The following is a 26,818-nucleotide window of genomic DNA, read 5'->3' on the forward strand; positions in this document are numbered from 1 at the left end:
AATTGGGATAATTTAAAACCTGATAATATTTAAGCTACAAACATTGACTCTATGCTGGTCTATGAGCAGAGTAAAGATCTTGTCTCTTCTAGGTTTATAACAACACTACTCATATTCTTGGTGGGCTGTCAACTTCTCTGGCTATGAGGAAGGGGTCTAGAAAGGTTTATCAAGCTTGTAATTCCTGGGCAGGTCAATAGGTTAAGAGAGGAGAGTCTTCGGTGGTTAGCCTGTTAATTGAGAATTCAGAACTTCAGCTACCTTTCTTCCCAGCTGTATTGATTAGTAGAAGCATGTAGATTTTAACCATGCTACCTCTTATTACAGATTATTTTATTCACTCGTTTTAAATCGGGGGTTCCCAACCAGGGCTTGGGAAACTTGGCTTTTCAAAATTACAGTGTAACAGAGAGGTTAGGCTGGAAAACATGAATAATGTTCTGTTATGACTAGTTTGTAAGGAAATTATATCACTCTCATCGTTATACAAGAATTCTGTTTTGCAATAGACCTTTAGCAAACACAAAGCATTTGCTTTTAAACATCTTTTTTCTCTTTATGCATAAACGCCTTGAAAATAGTTTTTCTCTTTTCCCCCCCAAAAAAAATTAAATGCTCATTCAATTTTCATTTTCTTGCTGAGGATTTAATTTTCAGTTATTTTAATGATGCCATTTATCATTAAAATAACACTTTGCTAGAGATAGGACAGTTGAGATTCTATTTAAAACAAGGCAGATATTGATGGAGAGAAGGGGAGGCTGGAAAAGTGGGGAATGCTAGTATCCCCCCCAAACAGCTCCTGGCAAATGGTTGGAATCTCCAGGAAACTGTTGAATCTTTGAAGGGCCTTCTAATTTTGTAGGATTAAGCAAAAATGTTTAACAAGGATCCTATGCTAAGTTGATTTACTTCTCTGTGTGCCGCTTCCTTTATTTCTCTGTATACAGTAATTGCAATAAATTAAAATTAATAAACTTTAAATTAAAAAGGGTAAATCAAATGGGAAAAAAAGAATCCATGTGATATGAATTCATTGTTCGTGTATTCCATGTGTGCAGTGTAAAGCATACTATTTTTTTCATTTTTAGAATATAAAGATATTTGAATAATTAGTAACACATACCTTGACTTTATTGTATTCTTAAGTTGTAATAGATACATTTTGTGTGTCTTAACATTTGGACCTATTGATTTTCCAGAATTGGATATCCTAGTCTCTCATGTTACATATCGTATGTATAACTACAGGTCCTGCTTGCTTAACGGCTGTAATTGGAATAGACAAGGCAGGATACAAATAAACAAATAAATTTAGGAGTATAGTTGTAAAGAGCAATGTCGCGTCACAAATAACTCAAGGCGGCAAGCATATCCAATACCCTATTCTTCTCCTGTTCTCCCCACAACCACAGCCCTATAAGGTAAAAGTTGGGCTGAGAGAAAGTATCTCTCCCCCCCCCCCCAAGCTGGTTTTCATGGCTGAGGCGGGACTTGAATTCACAATCTCCAGCTTTCTTAGCTGGTGTCTTAACCACTAGACCAGGGGTCTTCAAACTTGGCCCTTTTATGACTGGTGGACTTCAACTCCCAGAATTCCTGAGCCAGCATGGCTCAGCTTGGAAACCTCTCCCTTTCCCCTCAGCGTGCCTGGCTGAGGAATTCTGGGAGTTGAAGTCCACAAGTCACAAAAGGGCCAAGTTTGAAGACCCCTGCACTAGACCAACCTGGCTCTAGTTACACAATGACTTACTTCCCCATTGACTTTGCTTGTCAGAAGGTCGCAAAAAATTGGAACAGATGATCCCAGGACCCCGCAACGGTCATAAACAGGAGTCAGTTGCCAAGCCCTCTGGATTTTGACCATGTGACCATGGGTCACGCTGCAGTGGTCATAATGGTGAAAAATGGTTATAATTCACATTTTTTTTCAGTGCTGTTGCAACTTTGGTCACTAAATGAACTGTTGTAAGTCAAAGACTATCTGTAGCCGATTTAAAATATTTAAAGTTTGCATGAAGTTGCAATATTTCTGTAGACCCTTCTTGCTGTAGTAATTTTAATTTCGGATGCCTTTTGAGTTTAGGGTGGAAGTAAGGCAGTTGAAGCAAGCTAGAGCCATCTTGTGGTCTGCTTGGAACATTTTTTTTGTATGTAATTTTTCTTTAAACTAGCTCTGACATTTATAATTACCAGCACTAATTTTAATGTCAGCTAAGCCCTTCCCTAGTTTACAAGGAGAAACTTGAAGAGGGGGAAGAACATTCAAGCTTGTTCATAGAGCTGTTGCAATATGCCTACTCCTGATCTTACTGCAAGGAGGTTGAGGAGTTGGTGAACTGGTATAAAGAAAATAGCCTAGTTTTAAATACCGGGAAAAGAAAGAAATCATTCTCGATTTCAGAAAAGGCAGGCACAGCCACACTTCTCTGTGAATTAATGATTCACCTGTGGAGATGGTTGCCAGCATCAAATTCCTGGGTGTGCAACTAACAAGTAGGCTGGCTTGGTGGCTCAACGGCGAGACACTGGTGAAGCGGGCACAGCAGCGCCTGCATTTTCTCCATCGCATGAGAAAAGCTTATCTTCCTTCCCCTGTCCTGACCACTTCCTACAGGGGGACGATCAAGAGCATCCTGTCATACAGCATCACAGGAGATCTAAGATGGCAGCGCCTGGAATGGCTGCGGCTGCATTGGCTCTTGAAGGCAAATAGTTTTGGGAGGGATAGTAAGGGCTATAGGCCACATGATCAGGAAGATTTTAATGTGTTTGAGCAACATGGTGGAACTAAGGTAACATACGACATACGATCGACAATCTTTGCTGGCATGGCAAGTTTCTAGTTGTTTTGGAACTGTTGGTGAGACCGTTACCAAGTCGTTGGCACTGTTTGAATTTGTTCTACCAGCAACAAGATCTGACTGCTGGCCCAGTGATGGATTGTATTGCAAATCAGGGCTGTTTCCAGAGGAGGCAGAGGAGGAGAGGACCTGGAGCTTATGTAGCGAAGGAACTGGATGAGGCTGTCGGCAGGCCCAGAGGAAGAGAGAGAGGCTTTTGGAGGAGTTGGTGGCAGCAGCAGCGTGCTCCAGGGGCGAAAAGAAGCAAGGCCTCTTTAAGGAAAAGGTGGAAGAGTCAGGATCAGAAAAAGGAAAGAAGGCGAGGTTGTCAGAATACAAGCGAATTTGAGGGCTAATCCACATGGAGCCCCATTTCCATCTGTCCTGTGTGCCGTCGTTCACTCCCTAGAGACTAAAATGGACATTGTGAAATGTGAGTGGGCCACGAACAAGAAGTATATATCGGAGGTGGTGACCCTTTGAGAGCTGTATGCAACGAAATTTCATTTTGATGTATGCCGATTGGTGTACATTCAAAGTGACAATAAAGTTATCATCATCACAGTCTGGTTTAGGAGCATCACTGCTTCAGACAGGAAGGCTGTGCAGAGAGTGGTGAGGATGGCCAAAAAGATCATTGGCAGTTCCCTCTCTCCCATCCAGGACATAGCACAGAAGCGTTGCTTGAACAGGGTCCGTAAGATTATCTGGGACACTACACATCCTCTTCACGACCCGTTTTCCTTGTTACCTTCTGGGAGGATGGGGCTCCATGGTATCCGAGGCAGAACATCCAGATTCAGCCATCGTTCCATTCCATACAGCATTAACCTTGTGAACTCTCAGGCTTCCTCCTTCCATTATATATTCAAGATGGACAGTATTTAATATTTTATTGTTATGTATATGTAGGGGTGTGGGTCTATACATATATTGTATACAGTATGTTTTAGGTGTGTGTCATGTATGTGTTTCACTTTGAGAGCGGGCAACTAAATTTCATTTTTGATGTGTGCCATTGTGCCCACACTAAAAAAATGACAATAAAGATTATCTTATCTATGTGGAGTTGGTTTCTTAGTTTGGTCATCCACTGAAGGTGGAGGATGAATGTTGCGAGGCACCTCTTGAAAGATTGGTAGTGGCAGTGAGGACTACCAAGCTGCTATGCCAAGACAGAATCAAGAATAGTTGACTTATGACAATTGGGCCCCAAAGTGAGATATTTGTTAAGTGAATCTTCTGACCTTTTTTTGCCACAGTTTGTAAGTGAATCACTGCAGTTCTTTTTTTTTAAGGTATAAAGTTTTATTAGTTTATAGTATATACAATACAGTGAAAATATAACCGTAAATAGCGGAAAAGATGGGGAAGGGAAAAGGGAATAGCGAAGTGAGGTGTAAGGAAGAGAAAAAAAGAAGGCATTGACTTCCAATTTCCTTTGGTGCAGCAAAGTAGCGTTATCAACTTTAAACCTCAACTTTTTACTTTTACAAAATTAATACAAGCTAGCCATTTCGATAACATCAAGTCAGTCTAACTGGTAAAACCCAAAATCAAAATTTCATTTTTTTTCAACCTCAAGCACAAAGTCTAGAAACAGTTTCCATGTGGCAGTAAAAATGTTCGTATTCTTTTCTTTAATCAGTACAGTCAGCTTAGCCATCTCTGCTAGCAGTTCTTAAATTAATGAATAACACGGTTGTTAAGAGAATCTGGCTTTCCCATTGAATTTGCTTGTAAGAAGAAGAACAACAAAGATGATGAATGAATGAATGAACCTTGATTGTCAAAGTACAAACCACGTATACATTGAGATTGGCTGAGCCTCCCTTCGTGCCCCCAACCCCAACTTACAGTGACACAAACCCTCCATCTTATTACACCATGTGAGCTAATTGCACAACGCACCGGCCTTGCAAGTCAATCATGCATAAAGTTTATAAAATTATTTCCCGTTCAAGAACCTAACAGCCCATGGATAAAAGCTGTTCTTTAGCCTATTGGTACGGCTGGCTATACTCCTGTATCTCCTACCCGACGGTAGGAGAGTAAAGAGATAACCGTCTGGGGTGTGAGTCATCCCTGAGAATTTTCCTCACTCTTCCAAGGCAGCGAGCCCTGGCGAGGTCATCCAGTGGTGTCGGGACAGCCCACGATGTCTTGTGCTGTGCTCACCACCCTCTGTAATGCCTTCCTATCCATGGCTGTCAGACCAGCATACCAAACCACAATACCATATGAGAGGACGCTCTCTATAGTAGACCGGTAAAAGAGGGTCATCAGTCGTTTTTCTACCCTGTTCTTCCCCAAGACCCTGAGAAAGTGAAGTCTCTGTTGGGCCTTTCTGGCCACCTGTGTTGTATTAACTTTCCAGGTCAGATCTTCGCAGAGGTAGACTCCCAGAAATTTAAAGGAGGAAACTCTCTCCACACAGTCCTCCCCGATGTAAAGTGGGGCAGGTTCCTCCTTTTTCCTCCGGAAGTCTAGCGCCATCTCTTTCGTTTTGCCGATGTTCAGGTGCACGTTGTTGTTACAACACCATATGGATAGTTTTTGTACCTCCGCCCTGTAGTATGCTGTCTCATCCCCACCTGTAATAAGACCCACCACGATAGTATCATCTGCCAACTTAATTATCGCAGTAGATGGGTCGGATGATACACAGTCATGCGTATAAAGAGTACAGGTAGGGCCTAAGCACGCAGCCCTGTGGCGAGCCGGTGCAAAGTTTCAGGGGGGGTAGACAAAGCAGACCCGACCCTCACTGTTTGTAACCGGTCCCTAGGAAAGTCTTGAATCCAATCACAGATGGAGGGGGAAAATTTCAAGTCAGTCAGCTTCTCGTTGAGAATGGCCGCAAAATGGTTTTGAAACCTGAGCTATAATCAACAAAAAGCATCCTGACATAACTTCCAGGTTTCTCAAGATGGAGGCTAAAACATATAAGGAACGGTTGCTGGAATTGGGCATGTCTAGTCTAATGAAGAGAAGGACGAGGGGTGACATGATAGCAGTGCTCCAATCTCTCAGGGCTTGCCACAAAGAAGAGGGAGTCAAGCTATTCTCCAAAGCACCTGAAGGCAGGACAAGAAGCAACGGATGGAAACTGACCAAGGAGAGAAGCAACCTGGAACTAAGGAGAAATTTCCTGACACTTAGAACAATTAATCAGTGGAACAAACTGCCTCCAGAAGCGGTGAATGCTCCGACACTGGAAGTTTTTAAGAAGAGGCTAGACAGCCATTTGTCTGAAATGGTATAGGGTTTCCTGCCTGAGCAGGGAGTTGGACTAGATGACCTCCAAGCTCCCTTCCAAATATTATTATTATTATGTAAAACTTTTATTCATAAAACATGAAACTCAGTCAACTGAACACTCAAATTGACTGGCACTAATGGTTGACACGGGTTGCTGCCAGCATCCTAGGTATCAACCAGATATCTCCTTAAAATGTAAGATGTTCCAAGTAACGCAGTTTTTTGTAGCATTGTTGGAGTTATTGCTGGAAGCTGCAGTTTCTTGATGTGTTTTGCAAAGTTTTTGGACATAGTTCCCAGTGCCCCGATGACAATGAGTATCACTGTTACATGTTTTATCCATAATCGCGCAGTTTCGATGGCCAGGTTGCGATGTTTTGTAATTTTTCCCAGTTCTTTTTCTTTGATTCTGGCGTCTCCTGGTACAGCAATATCAATCAGCCGTACACTTCGGTTCTCTACTACTGCGATATCTGGCGGGTTGTGTTCCAAAAGGCGATCTATCTGTATTCGGAATCCCACAATATCTTCACCCTCTCATTCTTGACAACTTTTTCCACCTTATGTTCCCATGACTTTTCGGACACAGGCAAGTCGTATTTTTTACAGAATGTGCAGTTGATTAATTTAGCAACTCGGTCATGTCTAGCTTTGTAATCCGTTTGCACGATTTTGCTGCACTCACAGATGTGAAACAGTTTCAACTTTGTCATTGCAAAGTCAGCAGTTTGGATTGTCAGTGGATTTTTGTATCTTCGCTTTCATGGCATTTGTTGGTAGTGCTTGTTCTTGAGGAGCCGGTATTAAGCCTTCCATTTCTTTTTGATGGTTCCCATCTTAAGCCATGCCCATGTCAAGTTGTTATCAGATTTTCCTTCAATGTTTTTCAAATGCTGTCCATACAAAGCTTTGGTTTTCCATCTATTTACCGTATTTTTCGGACCATAAGACGCACCTGACCATAAGACACACCCAGTTTTTAGAGCAGGAAAACAAGAAAAAAATATTCTGAACCAAATAGTACCGGTATACTAGGAAGGAAGGAGGAGAGAGAGAGAGAGATGGAAGGAAGGAAGGAGGGAGGGAGGAAGGAAGAAAGAAAGAAAGGAGAGAAAGGAAGGAAGGAAGAAAGAAGGAAGGAAGAAAGAAAGGAGGGAGGAGGGAGGGAGGGAGCAAGGAAGAGAGAGAGAAAGAAAGAAGGAAGGAAGGAAGGGAGAAGGAAGGAAGAGAAGGAAGGAAGAAAGAAAGGAGGGAGGGAGGGAGGGAGGAAGAAAGAGAGAAAGAAAAAAAGGTAGGTACCGGTAGTTTCTTTTCCCTGAATAGGTTTTCTAAGATGCCGAAGCAATTTCAAACAATTAGCAGTATTATCTTGCAAATGGGAAATCACTTCCAATAAACTTCGCAGAAAAACCTGCAGGGACAACTCCTCACGGCTTTGCTGGGGCAAGTCGCCTATGAGGTTTATTTCAGCAAAAACTATTTCTTTAGCAGCGAGGTAAAAGAAAGAAAATGTGCGTGCGCAGGGAGGGGGAGGCAGTCAGAAGGCATGGCAGGCACGTCCGTATTTCCTCCCCTGCTGACCAGTCACAGGGGCGGGGCGGAGAATTCCATGTCTTCATTCAATCACGTCTCTCCAATGGAGCTGATGGACTGCGTTGACTGAATGGGAGACAAGTGTTTTCGCTTACCTTCGGACCATAAGACGCACCTCGTTTTTCCACCCACTTTTGGGAGGGGAAAAGTGCGTCTTATGGTCCGAAAAATACGGTATTCTGTCATCCAGCCATTTTTCCTTATATTCTGCCTTTGTTTCTGTTATTTTTATAATGTTCTCTGTTTTCACAGCCTGCAGCAGTTTGTCTGCACTTTGATTCACATAGTCATTCAAACTTTGTTTTTTTTCTTCTACCGTTTGGTGGATTTGCAGTATCCCTCTGCCCCCTTTTTTTCTTGGCAGGTACAACCTGTCGATGTCACTTCATGGATGTAGACCATGGTGCATATTCAAAAGTTTATGCGTCTTCCAATCTAGGTTTTCCAGTTCAGCCAAAGTCCAGTTGATAATTCTAGCTGGGTAGTGTATCACTGGGACTGCCCATGTACTAATGGCATCATCATCATCATCATCATCATCATCATTGTTGTAGTGTGTGCGGCCACGTGGACACAAGAATGAGACAGGGTACACGAACTGTTCCTTTTATTGATCACATAATGGAAGCGTAGTCCTACCCTTGTCAATCCCTTATATACTACTGATGCCCAACCAGCTGACCAACCCGATTGCTCTGTTTTCCCGCCGGCCAGGTAACACCCAACCCAGTGTAGTATATTTCCCGCCAGACAGGTTTACCAATCACATCACCTGAGTGATGCCAGTGATGTTAGGTTGGCTGTGCCAGCCAAGCATCCTACATACACAACAATTATCATGATGATGATGATGGTGATGATGATGATGATGCAAAAGGTGGTCACATGGCTCCGGGACACTGCAACCCTCCTAAATATGAGTCAGTTGCCAAGTCACTTTTTTCAGTGCCATTGTAACTTCGAACGGTCATTAAATGAACGGTGGTAAGCCAAGGACTACTTGTGTGAAGATTCAGTGGCTTCTGGCAAATAGAGTTTGAGAGCTCCAGCTTTTTACACTACAGTCTCAGCCATTTCTGCTAGAAAAGAAAGTATTTTTGATTCGGTGGCAGTTTTCTACTACAGAGTACATATAGAAATATAAGTCTCGGTCTCTCTTGTGTTTCAGGTTCCAGGAACAGATGAAGATAAAATGGACGAAGGCTGTCCTCAGAAACTGACCTCTGCAAAATACTTCAGGCTGTTACTGCTAGTTCTAATTCCATGCATCTGCACCCTTATACTTTTGTTTGTGATTCTTCTTTCATTTGCAGGTGAGTATCAGAAAAGATGAGTCAAAGACGAAAGTGAGGGACGTTGAACTTCATCAATAATTTGTTCGCACAAAACGCAGACGGCCCTCAGGTGGGGACTGGCAGGAAGGGAAGGGGGGGCGAAAAGAAGCAAGACTTTTTTAGAATCTAAAACCCGTCACAAATTCAGAACCTGCCGGTTCTTTTTCAGAACGGGCCACGTTTTTAATGGAAAACGTGCTGGGAACCCGGGGCAAGGTTGGGGCGGTTGCCCCTCCTCGTGGCCCCTCCCTTTCAGAAAAGAATTCCTCCTCCACGTTATCTGCCCCCCCGACTAAAAAAAGACGTGCCTTGGGCATGAACTGTTCAGCCAAAAAAGTTAATACAATCCATGGTTGCATAACAGAGACATAGAATCACAACTTTGTGAAGTATTAGTACCGCTTTATAAATCCTTACTAAGGCCACACCCGGAATGCTGCATAACGATTACAAAAAGGATGTTGAGACTTTGGCGGGGGGGAAAGAGCAATTAAGATGGTTAAAGGCCTGGAGAGTAAAACAAGCTGCAGGATTTTGGGAATGACCAGTCTAGAGAAAAGAAGGGCCGGGGGGGGGGGACATGATAGCAGTGTTCCACAATTTGAGGGGCTGCCGCAAAGAAGAGGGTGTGTGTGAAATCAACCTGTTCGCCGAAGCACCAGAAGGCAAGACAAGAAACAATGGATGGCAACCAATTAAGGAGAGAAGCAACCTGGAATTAAGGAGAAACTTCAATGAGGACGATTAACCAGTGTAACAGCTTGCCTCCAGAAGTTGTGGGTGCTTCATCATTGGAGGTTTTTAAGAAGAGAAATAGCCATTTGTCTGGAATGGTATGGGGCAAGGGTAGGCAGCCTTGGCTCTTTTATGACCCGGGAACTTCAACTCCCAGAGTTCCTGAGCCAGCCAGGCTGAGGGGAAAGAGAGAGGTTGCCAAGCTGAGCCGTGCTGGGTCAGGAATTCTGGGAGTTGAAGTCCACCAGTCATAAAAGAGCCAAGGTTGCCTACCCCTGGTATAGGGTCTCCTGCTTGATTGGGGGATTGTGTTAGGCATATGGTGATAGCCTACAATGTTGGGTTGAAAATATATTAACCATGATGTTGTGACTTTTAAGATGTTAATTAGCCAATGGGTGTGTAAGTTTTCTCATGGGCATAAGAGGGAGCTAGGAACGTAGCTTCTATCTCTCTGAATTCACTACTCTTTCTACTGTTACTGTTTTTGCTCTGTTTTGCTGTACTATTGGTTTACTACTGTGGTAAACCTGTACAACTGTGTATTGACCTCTGGATCGGTAAGAAGACTTTCTATTTGGATTGCTACTTGGACTGTTACTATTGTGTATGACCTGGACTGTTTATTTTTGACCGTGCATTTTTGTTCTTACACCACCTTAAAGTAAAATACTTTTTGCTTTCACAACTCAGTGTACTCTTGTGGTTACTGTGTGACTGCTCTCAGTACCCTTCCTTGTCTGTGCAACTCCTTGGTAGCGCAAGGAGACCTCTGCACAACAATCCCTAACAGATTGGACCAGGTAGTGGTAGTAGTAGTAGTAGTAGTAGTAGTAGACGACTTTATTGTCATTTCAACAATATACAGTATAGTACACAGTGAAACGAAACAACGTTTCCCCAGGACCAAGGTGCTACATCAGAGACGAATCAAAAAAAAAGAACAGAACACAAACTACACATAACTCTAAACTAAAAACTTAAAAAAAACCTACAAATACAAGTATTTATAGTTCCAGTTTCTTCGTGTTGAGAATTCTAATGGCTTGTAGGAAGAAACTGTTAACGCAATCTGGATGTCCGAGCCTGAATGCTCCTGTACCTCTTTCCAGATGGCAAAAGAGTGAAGAGTGTGTATGAGGGGTGTGTGTAATCAGCCACAATGTTTCTGGCTTTACAGATGCAACGCGTGATGTAAATATCCATGACAGAGGGAAGAGCAACCCCGATGATCTTCTCTGCCATCCTCACTATTCGCTGTAGGGTTTTGCGATCCGAAACGGTGCGGTTTCCAAACCAGGCAGTAATGCAACTGCTCGGGGTGTTCTCAGGAGTCCCTCTGTAGAAGATTGTGAGGATGTGTGGTGGAAGCTGTGACTTCCTCAGTTTGCTCAGAAAGTAAAGACGCTGGTGGGCCTTCCTTGTTATGGAACAGGTGTTGAGGGACCAAGTGAGATTGGTCCCTTCCAACTCTATTCTGATTGAAGTAAATTAATAATAATAATAATAATAATAATAATAATAATAATAATAATAATAACAACAACAACAACAACAACAACAACAACAACAACAACAACAACAACAAGAAGAAGAAGAAGAAGAAGTAGTAGTAGTAGTAGTTGGAAGGGACCTTGGAGGTCATCTAGTCCAACCCTCTGCTAAGGCCACAACAACAACAACAACAACAACAAGAACAAGAAGAAGAAGTAGTAGTAGTAGTAGTTGGAAGGGACCTTGGAGGTCATCTAGTCCAACCCCCTGCTAAAGCAGGAAACCCTATACCATTTCAGACAAATGGCTGTCCAGTCTCTTCTTAAAAACTTCCAGTGTTGGAGCATTCACAGCTTCTGGAGGCAGGTTGTTCCACTGGTTAGTTGTTCTAACTGTCAGGAAGTTTCTCCTTAGTTCTAGGTTGCTTCTCTCCTTGACTAGTTTCCATCGGTTGCTTCTCGTCCTGCCTTCAGGCACCTTGGAGAATAGCTTGGCTCCCTCTTCTTTGTGGCGGCCCCTGAGATATTGGAACACTGCTATCATGTCACCCCTCACCCCTCATGACACAATTGGGTTTTTTTGCAGCGTAAGGAAGCTTCCCTGATACCAATTCCTGTCTGGAAAGGCAAACAAAAAGAACTCTTTCTGAGGTGCATTGTCTGGAAGAAATTGCATTAAGAGGCAATTCCGTTACATTTCAATCTGCATAAATTAAAGCTTTGCTGGAATTGTTTCTTTTTAACAGCTGCTGAGATGCTAGCACATCTGGGGAGAAGATTTTGTAGTCAGCGATACATTCCGGGTAAATTTTGAAAGCCCGGGCTACAAATGCACATTGAGTTGTGACTTAGTGCGATGTATTCACTCAACTGTGCCCGAAAAAGGAGATACACAGTATTTCCCCCAAATCCACAGACAGTGAGAGAGTGAAAAAAAATAATCAAGTATTGTTTTGTGGCTGAGAGCTTTAGCTTGTTTTACGTCCAGTTGCAATGCTCTTGGGATGAATGTAAAAATAAATCAAATTCTGTTTCTGCATTTTTGCTGTAGACTGGGCAACACCCAAGGTTACTAGGAATACTTAAATAGGCCAATAAGGAAATTGTCGGGAGGATCTGCTTTTCTTTGCTGGTTAGCTGTTGTTGAAGATTGTGTTTCCATTATTAAGTCAGCCTCCTCCAGGTTCTTCAGAAACAGGGGAGGAAGTTTTATATTGCTATAGAGTGGTTCCTCGGTGCTCCTCGTTAATTGGTTTCCGGAGGCACAATGAGTTACCAAAAAACGGATGAGTACCAAACAGATTTTTCCCACGAGGAATAAATGTAGTGAGTCACAATGCAGCTGAACACCAACAAGTTCTAGCTTGTGCATTGAGAACCGAACAGATGTTGAGTACCGGGACTACATTTTCTGGTCAAAATGCGTTGTGTGCCAAATTTGATGAGTTTCAATTCAGGATAGACCTGGAAGGGACCTTGGAGGTCTTCTAGTCCAACCCCCTGCTCAAGCAGGAGACCCTATACCATTCCAGACCAATGGTTGTCCAGTCTCTTCTTAAAACATTGTGGGCTGTTCCCTGACACCACTGGATGACATCGCCAGGGCTCTTTGCCTTGGAAGAGTGAGGAAGATTCTCAGGGATGACTCACCCTGGACGGTATCTCTTTACTCTCCTACCATCGGGTAGGAGATATAGGAGTATAGCCAGCCGTACCAACAGGCTGAAAAATAGCTTTTATCCGTGGGCTGTTAGGCTTTTGAATGGGACATAATCTTATGCAGAATTGACTTGGGAGGCCGGTGTGTGGTGTAGTTGGTTCACATAGTGTGGTGGGATGGAGGGTTTGTTGTCACTGTGTGTTGGGGGGAGAGAGCACGGGGGAGGGGAGGCTCGGCTAATCTCAATGTACACATGTTGTACTTTGACAATTTATTTATTTATTTATTTATCTATCTATCTATCTATCTATCTATCTATCTATCTATCTATCTATCTATCTATCTATCTATTTATTTTAATTCCATTTATATCCCGCCCTTCTCCGAAGACTCAGGGCGGCTTACATGCTTAGCAGTAGCCTTCATTCTATGTATATGCCTGCTTATTAGGGCTTTCACACACACCCCAAGCGGCATTATTACAAAGTCAGCTTAATTGCCCCCAACAATCTGGGTCCTCATTTTACCTACCTCGGAAGGATGGAAGGCTGAGTCAACCTTGAGCCTGGTGGGACTCGAACCTGCACTAATTGCAGGCAGCTGGTGTTACTTAAGGAGGCATTAGCCCACTGCTCCACCAAGGCTATCTATCTATCTATCTATCTATCTATCTATCTATCTATCTATCTATCTATCTATCTATCTATCTATCTTATCTATCTTATCTATCTATCTATCTATCTATCTATCTATCTATCTATCTATCTATCTATCTATCTATCTATCTATCTATCTATCTATCTATCTATCTATCTATCTATCTATCTATCTATCTATCTATCTATCTATCTATCTATCTATCTGCTTGCCTCCAGTGATGAAGCATCCAGAACTTCTGAAGGCAAGCCATTAATAGTTCTTGCTAGTAGGAAGTTTCTCCTTTGTTCTAGGTTGCTTCTCTCTTTGATTAGTTTCCATCCATTGTTGCTTGTTTTGCCTCCTGGTGCTTTGGAAAATAAGCTGCCCCCCTCAAATGCTGGAATAGTGCTAACATTTCATCCCTAGTCCTTCTTTTTATGGCGTTTAAGTGGTGCTCCAGTTCTTTTGGAATTGGATCCAATATGCCTATTACTGTTGGTAGTACATTTGCTTTTCCCCCCAATGTTTGCCATACTTCTATTTCTATTTGAATGTCTTTGAACTTTGTTATCTTCTTTTCTATTTTGCTGTCTGCAGGCACTGCCACATCCACTATCCAGACTTTTTTTGTCTTTCTTATCAACAATTGTTAAGTCCCGGGTGTTATGTGGCAGGTGCTTGTCTGTTTGAATTCTACAGTCCCAGAGCAATTTAGCTTCTGTCAAGGTAAAAATCACCTTTGTAGAGGGCGACGGACCGTGCTTCAGAGAATGCATGATGTGCATGCAGGAAGGCAAGAAAAACACGACGCATAATCTTACTAAATACCTTTTACTTACAAAAATATAAAAACTAAATATATATTATACAGAGCTAGCTCACTACATCCTAACGAAAGCAAAAGTGAAAAAAAACAATACAGATAACAACTGAGCACTTTTTCTAGACATGCGCACTAAACAGACTGAAACCATAACATAACTAGTCATATGGGATTCACTATGGTTACCAGATAAGTTATCACAACAGGTGCAGAGAGCAGGGGAAAAATGTACAGTTAGAAATGAACTTTCTGACGAACAAAAAAAACGTGCAGAGACAGCTTCTTCATCTGCTATTACTTTCTCTATTTTATGGTCCCACCAGTTGTTGCTTGCAGGCAAATGGTATTTCTTAGAGATCATCCAATGCACCATTGTTGTCACCATGGATATAAAAAGTCTGCACATCCCTGTTAAAATCTCAGGTTTTTGAGATATATATATATAAAAACAGATCAAGGGAAATCATTTAATATAACATATAAGCTGTACAGTTCAGTTGAAAAACTGATATCATTTACGGGGGAAAAACAACAATAAAAAACAACAACAGTGTGGCTGCATAAGTATATACACACTATGTCCATAAAATTCCTTCTTCAAGTGAGAAGACGGTGGGAGACAAAGCGTAAAATGTTACTAAATTCTTTTGGAATTCTTTGAACACACCATATACATTGTACAAAGGATTGTAGAGTCTCTTGTGTATACCGTACTCTCAAATTATGGTCTTATAAAGTACATTTTTAAAGGTACAAGTGGATAGACAAAGACTAGGAAATTAAGTAATGGATGGAAAATTGTTGGTAACCAGTTGCCACGATGGCTAAAATTAAAAAAAATAAAAGATGTATCTTACCTTCCCAATATTGCAGTTTTCAACTGTCTTGTTTTCATAGAACAGGTTGTGTTTGGAATGTCTCCTGGAAGTTAATATATATATGTTTTAGATAGGCTGATTATGTTTTATTTTGTTTTTCAATGCAGGTGTGTTGGGGAAAAAGTGCGTTCATTCAAATGGAAGTGACTTACTTGGCACCGACAGTCATTTTCCTAGCACGAATGAGAGTGATGCAGTTGTGGTTCCTTCAGTGGACAATAAAATAGAACTGACCTCTTGGAAAACAAACCAGTCTTTTCATGTCAGCCAGATGCACCCAAACATTAGTATACTTACGGGAACCTCTCGGTTTGCCCCTGCAACTCCAGCCGTGAAAACTAATATTACAGATGGAAGGATTTTGACCAAAACTCCACATAAAAATTGGTCAGCGGCAGAAGGGGCAGTAGAAGAGGATCTGGGGTCGACTGACCCATCCATCAAAGTCACGAACAAAACATTTTCCGAGCCCACAGTGGAACCGCCTACAATACCGCCCGCCGTGCAAGACGTGGGTTTTAAAAAAGGTACGTTTATATTAATATGGATTCTTAATTAGGGCACAAAAAGGTGATAGGATGATTGGAGACATTCTTTGCAGGAACTATTACAGGCAATCCTCGACTTAACAACAGTTCATTTGTTGAGCCTTGGTGGAGCACTGAGCCTTGGTGGCGCAGTGGGCTAATGCCTCCTTAAGTAACACCAGCTGCCTGCAATTAGTGCAGGTTCGCATCCCACCAGGCTCAAGGTTGACTCAGCCTTCCATCCTTCCGAGGTAGGTAAAATGAGGACCCAGATTGTTGGGGGCAATTAAGCTGACTTTGTAATAATGCCGCTTGGGGTGTGTGTGAAAGCCCTAACAAGCAGGCATATACATAGAATGAAGGCTACTGCTAAGCTTGTAAGCCGCCCTGAGTCTTCGGAGAAGGGTGGGATATAAATGCAATAAAAATAAATGAATAAATAAATAAATTTAGTGACCGTATGACAGCACTGAAAAGGGGAACTTACGACCGTTTTTCACACTTAACGACCGTTGCAGCATCCCCACGGTCCTGTGATTTATATCCGGTTGCTTGACGAGTGGTTCATACTTGGAAAGGTTGAAGTGTCCTGGGCTTATGTTGATCCTCTTTTACGACCTTCTGGCAAGCAAAGTCCACAGGGAAGCCATATTCACTTAACAATCGTGCGGTTAATTTCACCCCTGCAGCGATTTCACTGAACCAATGGGGTAAGAAAGGTCGTAAAATGAGACAAAGCTCACTTAACTGTCTGACTTAAGCCACATAAATTCTGGGCTGAACTGTGGTCGTAAGTTGAGGACTACCTGTACTTAACAAAGGTGGCTTCCATAGCATCCCATTCCTCACTTGAATTAGATAAAAGCTAGTTACGAACCTTGAGTCCCTCACAGTCCGATGGGAACGTGTTGCTTAGGAAGTAACTCTAAGCTTGTTAAAGTACATTAAACAAGTTGTGCTTGCAGAGTGCAGCTGCTTCACTTTTTAAAATTCTTCAAGGGACAGGCTTCATTGGCCACAGTGCCAAAATAACGAGTCTCATTTAACTCTAGTTAGAATTAGAATTCTTTTATTGGACAAGGAATTTGACTCCGGTGCATAAGCTCTCAACGTACATGCGAGCATAAATCATGATTTATAGTCATAAAATACATTCATCATAAATCATAAGATGCAACATTCAAGTCATAGGATACTAAATAAGCAATCAACATAAATCATACTAGATACTAAACAAAATAATATAAATCGTAAGATACAAGCAACAATGTTTTAGTCATAAGATAAGGAAATAGTTTGACAATATTGTGGGAATTGGTTGTTTAGTAGAGTGATGGCTGGTTGTTTTGTATAGCATTTACAAAAAAAATCCATTTATTTATAGCATTTAACTCTAATTGAAACAAGCTATGTTGTTTTAAACTGAACCTTAGCATATCTTAAGTACATTTGAAATAGCAATTTTTTTCTAGTAGTGTACTTCATTGTAGCATAAGACTAGGGCATATTTTCATACTAGTGTTTATACATTCATAAATGGATTTTGAGAACAGCTCTGGAAAAAGTCAAGAAGAATTAAAAAAAACGGAATAAAACACAGTACTTTCTTTTGGGAAATATCATTAAAGAAATTGTCCTTGCTATTTTGATTTCATTGTGTAGCATTTCTTAGTAGGGTTCAACAACAGTAACAGACAACCAGACATTCTGCAAAGCAACACAAGACAAAAGAAGGAACTGGGAAATGGATGTATCAAATTTTATAGTGTTGAAAATAACTGATCAAAAGCTGGCAGGATGTGAAAAACTGAGCTCTGTTGCCCAACTGGAAACCTTGAACCGATAATCCCCAATTTACAATTCAAATTGGATCTGGAATTATGGTTGTAAGTCTTTGCAGATGTAAGTTGAGGCATTACGTGACTGGATTTGAAATAGCTTTTTTTTGCGATAGTTAAGTGAATGCAGTAGTGAGTAAGAGACTCCATTTTCTCAAATAAGTACCGTATTTTTCGGACCATAAGACGCACTGGACCATAAGACGCATCCAGTTTTTAGAGCAGGAAAACAAGAAAATTTTTTTTTCTCCTTCTCTCTCCCTCCCTCTCTCTTTCTCTCCCTCCCTCTCCCATTGTCCCTTCCTTCCTTCCTTCCTTCCTTCCTTCTTTCCTTCCTTCCTTCCTTCCTTCCTTCCTTCCTTCCTTCCTTCCTTCCTTCCTTCCTTCCTTCCTTCCCTCCCTCCCTCCCTCCCTCCCTCCCTCCCTCCCTCTTTGTCCTTCCCTCTCTGCATTAGAGCAGTACCCGCGGAGGCGGCCCTGCAGCCCAGCTTTCTCTTGCAGAAAGCAAGCTGAAACGGAGTGAGGGAGATTGCCAGAAATGCGAATCGGCCGATCTCGCGCTCCTGCAAACTCCCTCGCTCGGTTTCAGCTTCCCTTGCTACAAGAGAAAGCAAGCTGAAACGAGGCAGATTGCAGCAGCGCGAGATCAGCCAATTCGCATTCCTGGCAATCTCCTCACTCCGTTTCAGCCTGCTTTCTCTTGTAGCAAGGGAAGCTGAAACTGAGCGAGGGAGAGTGCAGGAGCGTGAGATCGGCGTTTCTCAGCATGTGCCGATTCGTGCTCCACTTGCAGAGGTTGGGGCTGGCCATACGGATCACCTTCGGACCATATGATGCACCCTCGTTTCCCCCCCCCACACTTTTGGGAAAAAAGTGCGTCTTATGGTCCGAAAAATACGGTATTTTGTTGCCAGAAAGCAGACATAATAAATGCCGGTAACTGGCCCCCCTCCAAAAAAACGGTCATGTGACTACAGGACACTGCAAACGTGAGCCAGTTGGCAAATGCCCAAAATGCCATCACATGATGGCACATGACATAGACCAGGGGTAGGCAACCTTGGCTCTTTTATGACTGATGCACTTCAACTCCCAGCATGGCTGGCTCAGGAATTCTGGGAGTTGAAGTCCACAAGTCATAAAAGAGCCAAGGTTGCCTACCCCTGACATAGACTGTATGTATGGCTGTTGTAACTAGGAAACTGGGTTGTAGCTATGAGGAAGGTCTGTTGCAGTGGTTGGATTCAAACAGGTGAACAACTGGTTCTCTGTGTGGATGCCGCTTCCGGAAGTCCGTTCTGGGCCTGTGCAACAAAAAAATTAGCTACCGGTTTTACCGAACCGGTGCGAACCGGCTGAATCCCACCACTGGTCTGTTGTAATTTCAAATGGTCCCAAAAGAATATTTGAAGGGGTGAGGTCCTTGGGGCTCTCTGCAAAAGAAAAAAAATCTCTTGTAGACATTTCGTATTGTTTACTGCCTGGTGTTGTGGCCTTTTGATGGCTTCTTCTGAATGGTATGTATGGTAGACGTTAATTTATTTCTGGGTTCCTGGTTATGGCTGATACGTCTTGAGTGTGCCCGCTTGGCCTAGGATGCGTACTGTTGAAACAGTGGTTAAGTCTGTCCATGTGTTGTGCAGGTAAGGAGTTTTCATCGTGTGTTCATCCTGTGTTCTAGTTAGTGTTGTTGGATCTGCATTTACCATGAAACTTGTTGACGAGAAACAATACATAAGGATGCCCAGACCGCAAAGCTGTTTATTTTATCTAACACTTTTCATTTTTAAGATGTCGACTGAGTTCACATGTGGTTCTAATTTAAAACATAAGGAGGCATTTTTGTTTTGGCCTTAATGTGTTATGCAAAATAAACTATTGTGGTTTGGGTATTATAGTTTGTGACTTACTGCAGTATATGACCCCAGCCTCCTCTGGCTTATTCAACAAGACAGGCTTAAAACATGTTTTCTGTTTGATCACCTCACCCCCCCCAAAAATTAACCTAATAAGTTTGTATCTGGCTGCAAACTCATTATGGGAAATAATTCTTACATATTGTTTTGCTGATTCAATCATAAGTTCAGTTTTACATATAATATGCTGGGCATTCCATTGAGTGACATGCATGGACAATTAAACAATTATCATTCCTTATCGCTGAAGAGGATGAAATTGACCGGTTCTATGAAGCCCTACAGCACCTTATAGAACTAACACCCAAAAATGATGTCCTTATCATCATGGGGGATTGGAATGCTAAAGTAGGAAGCCAAAAGATAACTGGAATAACAGGTAAGTTTGGCCTTGGAGTACAAAATGAAGCAGGGCACAGGCTGATAGAATTTTGTCAAGAGAATACGATGGTCATAGCAAACACTCTTTTCCAACAACCCAAGAGACGGCTTTACACATGGACATCACCAGACGGTCAACACAGAAATCAGATTGACTATATGCTCTGCAGCCAAAGATGGAGAAGCTCTATACAGTCAGTAAAAACAAGACCAGGAGCTGACTGTGGCTCAGACCATGAGCTTCTTGTTGCAAAGTTTAGGCTTGAATTAAAGAAAGTAGGGAAAAGCGCTAGGCCAGTCAGGTATGAATTAAATCATATCCCTGTTGAATATACAGTAGAGGTGACAAATAGATTTAAGGAATTAGATCTGATAGACAGAGTGCCTGAAGAACTATGGACAGAGGTTCGCAACATTGTACAACAGGTAGCAACCAAAACCATCCCAAAGAAAAAGAAATGCAAGAAAGCAAAATGGCTGTCTGAGGAAGCTTTGCAAATAGCTGAGGAAAGGAGGGAAGCGAAAGGCAAGGGAGAAAAAGAAAAATATTCCCAATTAAATGCAGAATTCCAAAAAATAGCTAGAAGAGATAAGAATGCCTTCTTAAATGAACAATGCAAAGAAATAGAAGAAAACAATAGAATAGGGAGGACCAGAGATCTTTTCAAGAAAATTGGAGAGATGAAAGGAACGTTTCATGCAAAAATGGGCATGATAAAGGACCAAAATGGCAGGGACCTAACAGAGGCAGAAGAGATTAAGAAGAGGTGGCAAAATTACACAGAAGAACTATACAAGAATGAGCTTAACGTCCCTGATAATCACAATGAGGTGGTCACTGACCTCGAGCCAGACATCCTAGAATGTGAAGTGAAGTGGGCCTTAGAAAAGCTGAGCAACAACAAAGCTAGTGGAGGTGACAGTATTCCAGCTGAGCTATTCAAAATCTTAAAAGACGATGCAGTAAAAGTGCTACACTCAATTTGCCAGCAAATTTGGAAAACTCAACAGTGGCCACAGGATTGGAAAAGATCAGTTTACATTCCAATTCCAAAGAAAGGCAGTGCCAAAGAATGTTCAAACTATCGCACCATTGCACTCATTTCTCATGCTAGTAAAGTTATGCTTAAAATCCTACAAGCTAGACTCCAGCAGTATGTGGATCGAGAACTACCAGAAGTACAGGCAGGATTTCGAAGAGGCAGAGGAACTAGAGATCAAATAGCCAACATACGCGGGATCATGGAGAAAGCTAGAGAGTTCCAGAAAAACATCTACTTCTGCTTCATTGACTATGCTAAAGCCTTTGATTGTGTGGATCATAACAAACTGTGGCAAGTTCTTAAAGAGATGGGAGTACCAGAACATCTTATTTGTCTCTTGAGAAATCTATATGCGGGCCAAGAAGCAACAGTGAGAACTGGACACGGAACCACTGATTGGTTCAAAATTGGGAAAGGAGTCCGGCAAGGCTGTATACTGTCGCCTTGCCTATTTAACTTATATGCAGAGCACATCATGAGAAAGGCAGGGCTAAATGAATCAAAAGTTGGAATTAAGATTGCCGGAAGAAACATCAACAACCTAAGATATGCAGATGATACCACTCTAATGGCAGAAAGTGAAGAAGAACTAAAGAGCCTCTTGTTGCGGGTGAAGAAGGAGAGTGCAAAACTTGGGTTGAAACTAAACATTAAGAAAACCAAGATCATGGCATCTGGCCCTCTCAATTCCTGGCAAATAGATGGGGAAGAAATGGAGGTAGTGACAGATTTTATTTTCCTGGGCTCCAAGATCACTGCAGATGGGGACTGTAGCCAAGAAATTAAAAGACGCTTGCTCCTCGGGAGGAAAGCCATGGCAAATCTAGACAGCACACTAAAAAGCAGAGACATCACCCTGTCAACAAAAGTGCGTATAGTCAAGGCTATGGTCTTCCCAGTTGCAATGTATGGCAGTGAAAGTTGGACCATAAGAAAGGCTGAGCGCCAAAGAATTGAGGCCTTTGAACTATGGTGCTGGAGAAGACTCCTGCCAGTCCCTTGGACTGCAAGGCGATCAAACCGGTCAGTCCTAGAGGAGATCAACCCTGACTGCTCTTTAGAAGGCCAGATCCTGAAGCTAAAACTCAAATACTTTGGCCACCTAACGAGAAGGAAGGACTCACTGGAAAAGAGCCTAATGCTGGGAAAGGTTGAGGGCAAGAGAAGAAGGGAACAACAGAGAATGAGGTGGCTGGATGGAGTTACTGAAGCAGTAGGCGTGAGCTAAAATGGACTCCAGAAGATGGTAGAGGACAGGAAGGCCTGGAGGAACATTGTCCATAGGGTCGCGATGGGTCGGACACGACTTCGCAACTAACAACACAACAACAATCGCTATATAAAGTTACAGTTTTTTAAAAAAATATTTCCAAAAATATTCACAATGGCATGAAATTGAGCAAAAAAAAATTGACACATTGTTGAGTAGAAGAATAAATTTCTTACTTAACTTCTTCAATCCTTTCTCTCTGCAGAACTCCTTTCTTTATGAGAAATTTTATAAAATAGCAAAATTGGAAAGAGAAAGAAAAAAAGGAGACAATTAATGAGAAATTCCCCAAACCTTCTGAAACAGCTCTTTGTATTGCTTCAAGATGTTTTTATGGGTATAGAACAGCTCTACGTTTGCAGTATTGTAATTCCTTTGGTAACTAGGAATGTAAAATAAAGGATTTTATCTTCTGGGGGAGAAAAGCAGGGATTGGTGCTCAAGGCACATGAAGTAGATCAGAGATGGCAAGTGCCCAAACTGCAACCCAAAACCAACTTATGTATTGTCGAGTTCTGGGTGGGCGTGGCCAATTGGGGGGGGTGTGGCCAATTGGGGGGGTGTGGCCAATTGGGGGGCACGGCCCATTGGGTGGGCGTGGCTGCGGTGGTAACGGCAGACTGGGTGGGACTAAAAAGTTCAATCAATCAATTCCAACTTTGCGAGATCTTTTTTTTTTCCAGGAGAAGTTGAAATTGATTGATTGAACTTTTTTTTTTTTTGCACACAGCGGCGGAGGCCTAAAGCGAAAAGGTTTTATAAAATCCAGGTTGAAGGCCTAGGACTGGGATGACGGTTCGCCACCACGGAAGTAGATGATATAAAATAAGCGCATAAGAGAAGGATGGTCACATTCCCTTCATCCAATTTCTGGTATAATTCTTCCATGATAGCAACCATGGATTCTTGAGGGGTCGGCACACCAGTGTCCCTTTTAGTGCTGGGGGAATGCAACTTTCCTTCAAGGAAGTGATGATTAAGCCTCCCAGGCTTATTCATCTCCCAGTCCCCATCCTGCTATCTTCAGGTGAGAGTGTCCAAACCTTAAATCAGGGGTCTTCAAACTTGGCCCTTTTATGACTTGTGGACTTCAACTCCCAGAATTCCTCAGCCAGGCATGCTGCCTTAAGGGATAAATCTCACTGAATGCAGTGGGACACTCTGTAACTGAGTTTTTTTATTTATTTATTTTATTTTAATTCCATTTATATCCCGCCCTTCTCCGAAGACTCAGGGCAGCTTACAAGCTTAGCAGTAGCCTTCATTCTATGTATATGCCTACTTATTAGGGCTTTCACACACCCCCAAGCGGCATTATTACAAAGTCAGCTTATTGCCCCCAACAATCTGGGTCCTCATTTTACCTACCTCGGAAGGATGGAAGGCTGAGTCAACCTTGAGCCTGGTGGGATGCGAACCTGCACTAATTGCAGGCAGCTGGTGTTACTTAAGGAGGCATTAGAGTTGGCTTTGAATTGTGCAAATAATAGCTACAGGGATAAGTAAAAGTGCATACAAATTTCATCTTAAGTCAATGTAACATGACAATTCTGAAGGTCATCATACCTGCTAATGTGCATTTATAATAACTAGCTATATTGACAATTATAATCCTGGATTAAGGAAATAGTGTTTAACAGAGCCTCTAAGCATATGTAAGATAATGTTACGTTACTTAATAATTTATTTAGTAATATGCAAAAAAATTAAGATCTACAAATACGTACAGATCACTTGGCTAGAAATCTTGTAACACATAGAAGTTTCACGTTATTTGTGGCAACTGGGAGGTTGTAGAACTAGAAAATGCTTACAAATGAGAAAGCATTTGCAGGAGTAGCTACTAAGACTACTATAGGTATTCAGTCTGGTCCATAAATAATGCATTTATAGTAAATGATTATTTTGTTCTTGGATGAAAGATGAAAATAGTTATCTTCTTTGGCTCAAAATTAAACAAAATAATAGATCTCAGGGCAATATTTTTTTTCCCTTTGAGAAGATTTCTATTTCTTTTTGTTCCAGCTGGGATCAAAGAAGTCCTAAGGGAAAGGTTAGCCACTATTGCTCTTGAACTTTTATAGTGGATATTGGTTTGATTAAACTGAGTTGTGAACTCACACTGTATCAAACAGTTTCCTTCTGCAGATTTTACTTTTCATGTACGAGAAGTATTATACTCATGTATTTTGTTTTGTAAAATTTTCTTTCTTCCAACAAGATAAACATCTGGTGGAAATATATTCACTGCAATGATTCCAATATGAGCAGACACAATTTGTCTAAGCAGTTTATTGACAAGAAAAAGATAAAACTAAAATTCTCACGATAATAATCTACATGTCTGAAACTATTCCGGGCATATAAATATAAAGTACATTGCAAAATATATTCCTTAAGTAACATTATCACATTAAAACAATGCATAAAGAGATGTGATAGCATATATTGAATAGGACCCCATTATTCATTATATTTATGGAATCAGATTTTAGATGATTACCTTTAGAAACTCAAATTACAGCTGTTGAGCTTTATTACCTTAATGTTTGCCTGTGTCTATAGGGGTTGGGACGCGGTGGCTTAGTGGGTTAGGACGCTGAGCTTGTCGATCAGAAGGTCGGCAGTTTGGCGGGTCGAATCCCGAGTGCCGCGTAACAGAGTGAGCGCCTGTTACTCGTCCCAGCTTCTGCCAACCTAGCAGTTCGAAAGCACTTAAAAATGCAAGTAGAAAAATAGGGACCACTACGGTGGGAAGGTAACAGCGTTCTGTGCGCCTTTGGCGTCTAGTCATGCTGGCCACATGACCACGAAGACGTCCTCGGACAAGCGCTGGCTCTTCGGCTTTGAAACGGAGATGAGCACCGGCCCCTAGAGTCGGAAACGACTAGCACGCATGTGCGGGGGAACCTTTACCTTTACCTATAGGGGTTAATTTCCAATATTGTGGCTGGAAGTACATTATAGATATCTTTCCCCTTATTAAGGAAGAAGGACAACAGAGCAATAACAAATCTACAAATTTGTGTTAAATTGGAATGGAATGGAACGGAACAGAACAGAATAATTAGAAGGGACCTTGGAGATCTTTTAGTCTAACCACCTGCTCAGGCAGGAAACCCTATACTATTTCAGACAATGGTGGTTCAATCTCTTCTTAAAAACTTTCAGTGTTAGAGCATTCACCACTTCTGGAAGCAGGTTGTTCCACTGATTAATTGTTCTAACTGTCAGGAAATTTCTCCTTAGTTCTAGGTTGCTTCTCTCCTTGGTCAGTTTCCATCCATGGCTTCTTGTCCTTCCTTAGGGCGCTTTGGAGAATAGCTTGACTTCCTCTTCTTTGGGGCAGCCCCTGAGATATTAGAACACTGCTATCATGTCACCCCTTGTCCTTCTCTTCATTAGACTAGACCAGGGGTAGGCAACCTTGGCTCTTTTATGTCTCGTGGCTGGCTCAGGAATTGTGGGAGTTGAAGTCCATGAGTCATAAAAGCCAAGGTTGCCTACCCCTGGCCTATACATTAAACCAGGGGTCTTCAAACCTGGCCCTTTTATGACTCGTGGACTTCAACTCCCAGAATTCCTGAGCCAGCATGGCCCAGCTTGGAAACCTCTCCCTTTCCCCTCAGCATGGCTGGCTCAGGAATTCTGGGAGTTGAAGTCCACGAGTCATAAAAGAGCCAAGGTTGCCTACCCCTGGACTAGACATACCCAATTCCAGCAACCTTGCGTTACGTTGTTTTAGCCTCCAGTCCCCTAATCCTCTTAGTAGTTCTTCTCTGCAATGTTTCCAGAGTTTCAACATCTTTTTTACATCATGGCGATCAAAACTGGATGCAGTTTTGCAAGAGTGGCCCTTACCAAGGCATTATAAAGTGGTGTTAACACTTGACATAACCTTGATTCTACCCCTTTGTTAATGCAGTCTAGAATTGTGTTTTGGTTTTTTTTGGCAGTACCTTTATTCTGCATCTCGGGTAATACATTGAGGACTCCTTGACACGGTATCTCGATCTACTTGGCAAAGTTATAAAATATAGTAGCATTGTTGTTTTTAATAAATTGAAATGTTTACGGAAATAAGGATTTTCTTCAATCCAGACTGCAGGGTGTGCTACCGATAGTCACCCACAAAGTGAGGAGGACCTGTAAGATAGGTGTTGCAGCAGTAGCTCCAGGAACAAAACACCCTTCCTGATGCAGAATTAGATGTCCCCAATCCTATGGTTATGCAAGAAGGGCTGTTTTGCAGGGCCTTCACACTAGAGCAGTGATGGCGAACCTTTTAGAGACCGAGTGCCCAAACTGCAACCCAAAACCCACTTACGTATCGTTAGGTGCTGGGTGGGCGTGGGTGTGATCAATTGGGTGGGTGTGGCCCATTGGGTAGATGTGGCTGTGGTGGTAACGGCAGACTGGGTGGGACTAAAAAGTTCAATCAGTCAATTCCAACTTTGTGAGATCTTTTCTATTCCCCCGAAAAGTTGAAATTGATTGATTGATTCAACCTTTTTTTTTTTTGCATACGGTGGTGGATTCCTAAAGCGAAAAGATTTTATAAAACCCAGCTGAAGGCCTACGATT

The 26,818-nt window shown here is 42.1% G+C and overlaps 1 protein-coding gene across 1 annotated transcript in view; it reads left to right on the forward strand.

The window, feature by feature from the left end:
• Window positions 1-26,818, forward strand: part of CORIN (corin, serine peptidase) — a gene marked incomplete at both ends in the record, with an annotated part of 99,247 nt that overhangs the window by 12,365 nt on the left and 60,064 nt on the right. The window contains 2 exons of the mRNA XM_081332547.1: window positions 8,866-9,010; window positions 15,367-15,786. Coding sequence (XP_081188673.1) covers window positions 8,866-9,010; window positions 15,367-15,786 — 565 coding nt within the window. The remainder of the gene's footprint in view (window positions 1-8,865; window positions 9,011-15,366; window positions 15,787-26,818) is intronic.

Source organism: Vipera berus, assembly GCF_964194415.1.
Source record: "Vipera berus genome assembly, chromosome: 7".
In the NCBI taxonomy this organism is placed as follows: Eukaryota; Metazoa; Chordata; class Lepidosauria; order Squamata; family Viperidae; genus Vipera; species Vipera berus.